General features: G+C 47.4%; 1 protein-coding gene across 1 annotated transcript; it reads right to left on the bottom strand.

The window, feature by feature from the left end:
* Window positions 1-5,705: 5,705 nt before the first annotated feature.
* On the bottom strand, window positions 5,706-8,730 carry USP27X (ubiquitin specific peptidase 27 X-linked). The gene is made up of 3 exons (XM_037820803.1): window positions 8,667-8,730; window positions 8,295-8,388; window positions 5,706-8,246 (listed from the first exon to the last, which is right to left on the bottom strand). Exons 1-3 carry the CDS (start codon window positions 8,728-8,730, stop codon window positions 5,999-6,001), a joined length of 2,406 nt encoding a protein of 801 aa, XP_037676731.1. The 3' UTR covers window positions 5,706-5,998.
* Window positions 8,731-9,527: the final 797 nt, after the last annotated feature.

The raw sequence follows: 9,527 nt of genomic DNA, 5'->3' as shown, positions 1-9,527 counted from the left end.
AAATTAAATCTATTTTCTACAATTTTAAGCAAACAAAAGCCACTCCAAGATTTTTTTTTATCACTCTTTCCCTTTACAAATAAACTTCAGATATTAAAACCTTTTTTTTCCCCTCTCATTATCCCAACCCAATTCCAAACATGAAAATTTTGCTGAGCTGGTTTAGAATTGTTAGTTTGGAACTATTTTGAGATTTTCCTTGCAGAAAGTCTCTAAAAAATCCTAATAACACTTGTATAACAAATCCCTTTCATAGAATTTATTATCATTTTAATATGTATATATAATATAGGGATATCTACACTCAAATATGTATGATATGCATACAGTTTTATGTCCTTCCTACATTTTCTTCTAAATAAAATCAACTGATTACCATCAACTACAACAACAACAACAAAAAAGACTTTATCCAGACGTTTTAGTTCCAGCTCCTCTGCCTCTGGTGGACCTGAGGCAGTGTTGTCAGTACCTGCGTGGACATTAGACTCCCAGCTCCAGGCCCCTAGCCCCTGGGGCCTGATATCTGGAACCAACACCACAATGGGATGTTGCAATTGCAGTTTACAATTGCTACAATACTAACTTTATTTTTTGTTTTTGGTTAATATGAAGATTTTACATTTTGTTTTTTTGAGTTCAACTATAAAGTTAAATTTTTGTTAAAGTTTATCTAGAGATAATATGTGCTTATGGCCAGGAGCTGGGGGTGTGGGTAGGATTCATATCATCTTAGTGTGCTATGTTGCCAGAAGAAACTATACCTTATACACACGAGTTTGCACCTCATTTATAATCAAGCATTTTCCCTTATCACTCCCATCCTCATAAATACTCACTTCTTTAGGTTCCAAGGAAATTAAGTCCCCTTCAGGACCATCCAGATTAGAGGCACATATGAGAACAGGTCTCTGTAGCTATGTTGGATTACTTTCCAGATACCCTACCCATATAATTTAAGTACACCATCCCCCTAGGGTCTAAAATTCCATAGCACAGGGATTTTCAAACTTTTAAAAATTTTAGTAGCAGAACCCTTTCTTCAAATATTACTTGGAACCCCAAAATGTAAAACAAAAAGAGCCAAGCTGCTCTGGTTGAAGTGGAATTGAGAGTTCTTGCTCCTCACAGGTTTACCCTTCCTCATGTTCCCCAAGGTGCTCCCAGAAGCATCTTCATGGACTCCTTGGGCTCCAACTACCACAATGTGAAAACAAATAGAATAGAACAGTGATTCTCAAAGTGGAATCCCAGAAGCGTCAGCATCACCTGAAATGTGTTAGAAATGCAGATTCTCAAGCCCTGAGCCCAGATCCTCTAAATCGGAAGTTCTTGGGGCAGAGCCCAGCAATCTGAGCGTTAACAAGCCCTCCAGGTGACTCTGATGCATGTTGAATTTTGAGAATTTACCAGAAGAGAGTATCCCATTCAGGGGCTATTGGAACAGGGCTGGGATGTTGCCCAAGATTAGCAACATTTCTGGATACTTAAATTAGCCCAAGCTTATCTGGAAGGCTGTTTCCCAACCACCCTTTTCTTGTACCTGAATGAGTGTACAGGCACAGTGGAAGTCCAGGTGTGCAACAGCTTTGGTCCCTAAGTCAGAAATCACTGGGAAAGTGTAGGGATTCCTGGAACTAATGAAGTTCTTCCTAATTTTTCTTGACATAAATACTTCAAGTCTGAAGCTCATAAAATAATGTTGAGCAAAAGAAGCCAGACACAAAAGAGTACTTACTGAACAATTCCATTTATATACAGTATAAAAACAGGCATCACTAATCCACAGTGAAAGAAGTAAGGATAGGGATTACTCTTCAGGGTTATTGACTAAAAGGAAGCAAGAGCGGTGCCTTTGAATTACTGGTAATGTCCTGTGTCTTGATTTAGGTGCTGTTTACAAAGATGTGTTCATTTTGTAGAAATTCATCAAGCTGTACCCTTATGATATGTGCACTTTTCCTGTATATTCGTTATATTTCAATACAAAAGTTTTAAAAAGGCATTGATGTGGTCACCTGCAGGGGAAGATAAGTTTGTAAGGATACACTGCTGTGAGTGCTGGGCTACAATACTCTCAGAGGACTTGGGCCTTCATTTCTGGGAGTGAAATATACGATTGGAGCAAACACGGGTTCCTGGCATCAGGTCTACAGCATTATGACAATATGAGTTGTATTAGGGCCACTCTGTTTCTTGATTGGAAAAGACCTCTTGGTTGATGGCATCCCTGATCAGGATTCCCTGTGAATGGGGAAGAAGTGAGGCAGTTACCTATGTGACCTTAAGGCCAGAGTAAGGTTCAGTATTTGGCTACTCTAGGAAGTGGTAGAGTTCTGAATTTTAAACTGGATTAGGAAAACAAAACCATGGGGAGCATGTGTAATGGGTTAAAGGGCAGCACCCGATTGTTTGGTCCCTCATTCTGAGCACCCATCTTTTGTCTGTGCCCTTTTGGGCCCATATCATAATCTACATATGAACTGAATTTCCACAGGCCTTACCAGTTTGTAGAGGTAGATGGAATCACAGTTAAAGAATTAGCTTAAATTTCACCAGCGCTTGCCCCCCATCTGCTCACAAAGGAATTTCAGCCCCCATGCAAAATAACCCAATTGTCTGAAAGTCCCCACTTTGTTTTCAGCATCTCTCATGTTCTTCCTTACTTATTCTGGGCCATCTTTATGTATTCTGCCCATGAAGCTGTTCCAGAAGCAGTACCCACTCCCACTGCTGCTGTGCCCACCATGGAAATGTTAATGAAGGTGCCAAGGGTACTACCTCTTAATCCCTCTTAAGGCCCCAACCATGGAGGTTCCCACCCAGGTGCCAGACATGCTCAAACTTGCCTGAATCTCAGTTTGAACTCAAGGTAACACATACCTGCTAAATATACGATGCCCTGGATCCCACGGTGGTGTGATCTGATAGCAGGCCTTGGCTGCTGTTACATTCCATGGTTCAATTTGGGGGCTGGTGACTGGTAGGGGAATAGGACGGGGCTTGAATGGCTCCCCTGTTGCTGAGGGACAATGGTGTTTTCCAGAGCAGATGAGGTGCATGGTTCAATCAGGAAGTGCCAGGCACAGCTGCTCCCTCTGGTGGTCTGTGCCTTCCACCAGTGGAAACAGGGATGTCAGGTTCAGCAGTCTCGCACAATTCATATCTCTCAGTGAGTTCCTCCTAGAACTATTCCTGAGTGCAGGGTATTTAAAAGACAGTTTCTGTATCAAACAAACCCAAAATAAGTAATGTTCTATTAGAAACGCTAATGTCATAAAAGACGAGGAAAGGTTGTGGAAATGTTCTAGATTAAAGGAGGCTAAAGTGACATGACAACTAACTCCAATACCACACCATAGACCAGATCCTGTAATGCACAGGGAAAAACTCTACAAAGGACATTATCAGGACAATAGACAATACTGGAGTATTAATGGTAGATTCGAGTATTGTAGCAATGTAAAATTTATAGATGTTAACTATACTGTGGTGATATAAAGGAATATACCTATTCCTAGGAAATGCACACAAGTTTTAGGCTTGAAAGGCCATGATGCATGTAATTTACCCTCATATGTTTCAAAAATACACACACATATGCACATTTATGAGTACACATATGCAAATGGTAAAGCAAATGGGGTAAAATGTTAACAATAGGTGAATCTGGGTAAAGGGTATACTGATGTTCTTTGTACTATTTTTATTTTTGCAATGTCTCCATAAGTTTGAAATTATTTCCAAGTAAAAAATGTTTAAAATTAAAACAAAAAAAAGTTTCTGTTCAAGCAGTCAGAATCTGGTGGTACATGCCTGACAGAACTCCTCTCCTGGCAGGGATGAGGAATGAGGTTATAGGCTGTGTCTTCCTAGGCAGGGCTATCACATACATCCCCAAAGGCAGTCAGATACCCACATGAAGTTGACAAGTGGCATCAGAGACCACCCATCCCTTGACTGCCTCCATCCTGTAAGATAGCAAAAATAACTTTTTACATTTTCTCCTGAAGATTATGGGATGTTGATGAAAATTTGGTTATGAAATAAAGAAGCATAATTTCATTGATCCACTCATTCACTCAGTAAATGTTTTAAATACCTACTTACTATGTGCCAGGTACTGTGCCAGGGGCTGAGGATGCAGCAAGGTACAAGAGGAGACCTAACCCTTGTCCTCAAGGAACTATGAGCAGGTTGGGGGTGCAGCCCATTAATAAGTAAACACATAAATATGTTTCCAAATGAAACAGCCACAAAATAGACTTGGGAAGCCATGGAGGAGCCCAGCTTTTAACCAGAATCACTGGATCCAAGCCCCACGGATCTGATACAAGTTCAATTTTCCCCTAGGCTTTCCTAGGTAGTGGCTACTTTTGTACCTGATGCTGAGAACTGGAATCAGCAGTGCTTACCCCATCTTTAGCTCAACCCATCTGTTTGGGCTGAGCTCTCTACAGGCTGCTCTGCCCTCTGTCAGAATCAAGGGAAGTCCAACAAGCCATTCTACCAATATCCCTGGGCTGAGGGACCAGTTTGCTTTGGAAAACAGTCTTTCTACTGATCTATCCCTGTGGGTAAATGTAACAGCTAAACCCATATTGCTTTTAGAAGGGTTCCAAAAACCCTCATGTGGAAACCTGGCAGCCTACCAGCCCTGAAAGTCCCATTATTTGGGTGCTGGGTCATAAAAACAACATGCCTGTCTTCCAAATGGACAGAATGACCTTTTGGGGGCACTTGTGGCTCTTCCCACCCTACTCCCAGCCCAGGGTGTGGCACTGACCCTGATGCCCTGTACATAAGGGCAAATAGCGTTCATTGCCTTGGGGCTCCAAGGAGATAATGTTGGGGAGGGAGGGGTGTGTGTGTGTGTGTGTGAGAGAGAGAGAGAGAGAGAGAGAGGGAGGGAGAGAGAGAGGGAGGGAGGGAGAGAGGGGGAGGCAAGAGAGAGAAGAGAGAGAGAGAGGGAGAGAGGGAACGCATCTGCATGTGACACGATATGTGTCCTTTCTGTCCATGGGTCTCAGATGGGACTGCCTCTCACCTCTGATGCATTCTGGCCCTGGTCCAAAGAAGTTTCAGATTCAGATCCAACAAACGTTTACTGAGCCCCTATAAAGTTCCAAGCCTTTTACTTTGTACTTTGACACATTTTATATCATTTAATCTTTACAATAACCCTTTAAGGTAGGAATTATCTGCATTTTACAGATGAGAAAACAATTGCAAAGAGGTTCATTGATTTGCTCAAGTATATCATACAGCGTTTTTTTTTTTTTAAACACACACACACTATACTGTCAGCTGAGGCCTGTCTGTGTAGGTTGCTTATCTCTTAGTATTTCTTGTCTTCTCTACTTTTGGAGCAATTGCTCCTCTTGTACAAGCCCCCTTTTTCTCTTTTCACCAGCCCATGTGGGCTTTTCTAATACTGCATTTAATAGCACAAAAAATCACGAATACAAAGAAACTGGCAAAGGTGTTTGTCAATGAGATATCCCTGCCTCCTCCACTTTTCTGCTTTCATACCCATGTACACAATGGGCTACATTTTTGTAAACTTTTCTTTTTATCCCCCAAACCTGTAACTGTTACATGATTGGTCAGTTGAAGCTGGAACACCCACGAAGAAAGATGTTTTATGGTTACAAGGGCACACAACCCCCCACCACCACCCCCCACCCACCCCACACCTTCCCACACAATCTTTTGGAGGAATATAGGATATGTACCAGTGTCAAAATTTTCCTGCTCCTGCTTTCCCCACTCAGAACCTTCCTGCCATTTAATTTTCCTTTAAGTAACTGCTTAGACTAGAGCCTCTTCTCCCTCCCCCTCTATTTCTCTTCCAACCAAGACCTTTTGGACACTGGGTACTGTTCAATTCTTACTCTATCAGGCCAATGGGCCATGGTCAAGTAGGTCCTTTAAATCTCGATGCCAGTTGTAGTATAGGTGTTGTCATCTTCCATTACAGGTAGGTCTGTGTGTCACTTCAGTAGGCTTGCGCATTCATTTCCTTCACTTTTTCTGACTCATGTTCCAGGACCTGTTTGTGATAAAACAGTAAATACCCTTCACTGTCCAGTACATCCTTAATACTGGCCTTGGTGATGACGGCATCATCACATTTGAACCACTGGTCCTTGTGGTGCCGGATGAAGCTGGTATAGTGGCCACTCTCCAAGGTTCCTTGGTGATTAACCACAGCAAACAAGGAGTACTTATTCTCATTTCCACTATTGGTTGGCAACTGCAACTGTCCATTCATTCTGCTCTCTTTACTTGAGGCCATAAATGGTGTCATATCTAGCTCCAGAGGAAAGGAAATGTACGTAGTGATCTTGCGCCTCTGTTTGGCTGAGTGTTCAAATCGTTTGAAATGAAAACAGGCAACAACAGGTAATTTATTCATGGTGAGCTGTTTGGTAGATTCCTGGTAGCTTTGGCAACTACCACACTTGATTTTGGCACTGCTTCCTAAGTGCTCGGGCCTTGTAAACCTCCGCAAGCAGTCCATGAGCGTGGTGATTCCTGGTATGTGGCTTTCCCCATTCACACTGCTCTCCCTCCCTGGGCTCATGGGCCAGAAGGAGGTGCAAGAGCCAGGCAAGTCCAAACTGATGTCCCAACATGGGTCTATCGTGGTAGAAACGCCATGGCAGGCTTGACAGGTGACATCTGACTGCAGGCCACCAGTGAAGATTTGGTCAATGATGCAGTTACAGTGATTGGGATTGTTGGCCGCCTTCCCGACATCATCACCTTTGCAGTGCCTGTGCAGGACATCCAATGCCGCAATGAGGAACTCGTGGGCATCCTGTTGCCTGTACCCCGCTAAATGACGTGCATGTATCCACACCAGGTGCAGTAATTTATAGGGAACATGAGGAGATGGGTTTCCAGAATACAACTCCCGAAAAAGTGAAGACATCTCACAGACCAGACACAACTCAGGACTTGGCATTTCACATCTGTGCCTGTCAGAGAGGAAGAAATCTCTCAGTATTGGAGTGTGGGTAAGGGCCTGGACAATACAGTTCATAAAGCACGTGTTCCCAAGATTGATTAGTCCTCTTAAACCGATGGTAAAGCTTGAGGTGATTCTTCTTCTCCTGGGGTTGTGTCCCAGCAGTTCTAACTCTGGTTTGGTTGTTTCCCAGGTTGGATATTTCTCACCAAGGCCAGGCACCGAACACTGCTGGTGAGAAACCTCTGTTGAGGTGGAGGCTTGTAATTTCAAAGCTTCTCCTTGCTCTTCTTTGGCAATTTGCTCAATGTCTTTGTCATATACATAATCCTTACACATAAAGCAGTATATACCTCCATAATAAAGGTCTACGGCTAAGTTGTGTTGTTTTGTCTCAGCGTGCTCATGAATGTGCTTCTCTGTAAAGCAGCCAAAGAAGACACAGGAAAGGCAAGAGTGGAGTCTGTTCAAATGGGTGCCACACACATGGCAGATGCACGACTTTGCTTTGCTTTTCCTGGTCTCTGGGGTTCCACACCACACGAAGCACTGGTAGATCACCCGCAGTTCCTGCCTCCAGTTCTCTCCCACCTTAAAGCTGTTCACGTGGGAACAGCCTGGTGGACCCAAAGTAAAATCCACATCCAGGCATCCGCCCCCAGGGCCGCGCCGAGGCCGTGGAGGGGGCCGTGGCCTAGGCTGCGGCGGGGTACGGAGCCGGGTCTGGGGCCGGGGTCGGGGTCGGGGTCGGCGGCGGGGAGCACGACTGCGACGCGGGGAGGGATCTGGGGGCCGCGGCGGGTCGCAGGGAAGGGTGGGGGGAGGAACCTCGTCGCTGCTGCCGCCACCGCCGCTCCGCGCTGGGTTCTCATCCTCCGGCTCCGGCTTCTGCTCCCCCTTCTGCTCCTGCTCCGCCTCCCGTACCGGCTCGGGTTCTGGCTCCAGCTTGAGCTCAACCCGTTGGCCCGGACCCTCCGCCGTCTCCGCCTTCCCTGTGGCGTCCACCTTCCCGGCCGCCTCCACCTTCCCAGCGGCGTCCACCTTCCCGGCGGCGTCCACCTTCCCCGCAGCCTCCACCTTCCCCTCCACCTTCGCCTCCGCCTCCACCTTCCTCTCCGCCTGCTCCGCCGTCTCTGCTGTCTCTGCCGTCTCCGCCTCCTCTATCTCCTCCGCCTCCACTGGCGGCGGCTCCTCCCCCTGCTCGCAGGGCTCAGGCGGCCACTGGGCGTGGCGGCGCGGGGACCACGCAGACCTGGGGTGTCCCCCGCCCGGCCTGAGGGAGCGCGGTAGCTGTAGCTGCTGGACCAAAAGGGACTTTCACTGAAGGAGGCGGCGGCGGAAGCAGGCGACGCCCCCGGGAATTCTCCCGCCGTAGCCCCCTAGCGGAGGCCGCTTGGGCAGCCAGGGCCCGTTTCCTTTAATTCAATATTTCCCAAACTTGCTTGTTCACGAGAATCACGTGAGGAGCGCGTTATAATTACAGATTCCTAGACTCCACCCGCAGACCGACTGAATCTGAATCTCTAAGGGAGGTACTCTGGAACCTGTATCTTTAACCAGGGCCTGAGAGGATTCTTATGATCAGGCAAGTTTGGAAAACACAGCTCTAATTCATTGAGGCTGGCGGGAGGGGGGCGGGAACCGCGCAGTCTCTAAGGCGCTTCCAGTTCTCAGCTCCAATCGCCGCTCTGACCCCCTTCATCGTCTCCTCCCCTCTTCTCGTCCTTCCCTCTGTCCATGCAGGTTGTCCCTAGCATTGCGGGGCTGGGGACAGGGCATTGGCAAATCCAGAAGCGTTTCTGAGGATGTGAAATGTCACCTCAGAGGCTGGGTCCTGGGGAGCACAGTGAGAAGCTGCTTTAGACCATCATTTCTGCCGCTGAGCCGGCCCCAGCCCTATCCCAGTCTCCCCTCCCACACCAGATTTCTGCCCCTTCTCGATAAGGATGAAGCCCCAGCTCCATTCTGGGGCAAGCCCAGACCCCAGATCCGGAGGGGCAGAGTTCCCAAGGTCAATAGGCCTGAAAAAGCACGTCTCTTTGCCCATCTTATCGGTGCTCTGCAGAGCCTGTGCCTGCTCCTCGCCTCCTCCTCGGGCTCCCAAGGCCGCGAGTGGGTTGAGGGCTTGGCAGCCAGCCTTCCGGCCCGGCAGACGCTGACCCTGGGGGCAGAAACCAGCTCTTCTCTCTAAGGCCAGCATGCGGGACAAGGCACAAAAGGCCATCCCTACAGCTGCCCCCTCCCCCACACACATACCATGGTTGAGAGGGGCCTAAACTACACAGCACAGTCCCAAGACCCTTAAGCCCTGGCGAATCCCAGGGTGGGGCAGCAGGTGGGAATGGAAAGGGAGCAGCTTCACTTGTGGAGCTGCAGTGGGGGGAGCAGGGTCGGGCATGAGTCTGAAGGGCTTCCAGGCAGTCCCCTGGTGAGACGCTGTTGGCACTGGGGAACAGCAGCACAGGAGCCATGAGGAGTGAGCCCAGAGCAAGTGGCTGGGGGTGTTGGGAAGCAACTGCAGGTGCTGGTCCCAGGGATCACAGTCCAGGGTGGA

This window comes from Choloepus didactylus, chromosome X, assembly GCF_015220235.1.
Source record: "Choloepus didactylus isolate mChoDid1 chromosome X, mChoDid1.pri, whole genome shotgun sequence".
In the NCBI taxonomy this organism is placed as follows: Eukaryota; Metazoa; Chordata; class Mammalia; order Pilosa; family Megalonychidae; genus Choloepus; species Choloepus didactylus.
This window is presented reverse-complemented; position numbering and strand designations above follow the sequence as displayed.

Coding starts and splice junctions, on each gene's coding strand:
- USP27X (XM_037820803.1), bottom strand. CDS start 8,730: ATGCTAGGGACAACCTGCATGGACAGAGGGAAGGACGAGAAGAGGGGA. Junction 8,389..8,666: donor GGGAGGAGACGATGAAGGGG/GTCAGAGCGGCG, acceptor ATTGAATTAAAG/GAAACGGGCCCTGGCTGCCC. Junction 8,247..8,294: donor TTCCGCCGCCGCCTCCTTCA/GTGAAAGTCCCT, acceptor GCGCTCCCTCAG/GCCGGGCGGGGGACACCCCA.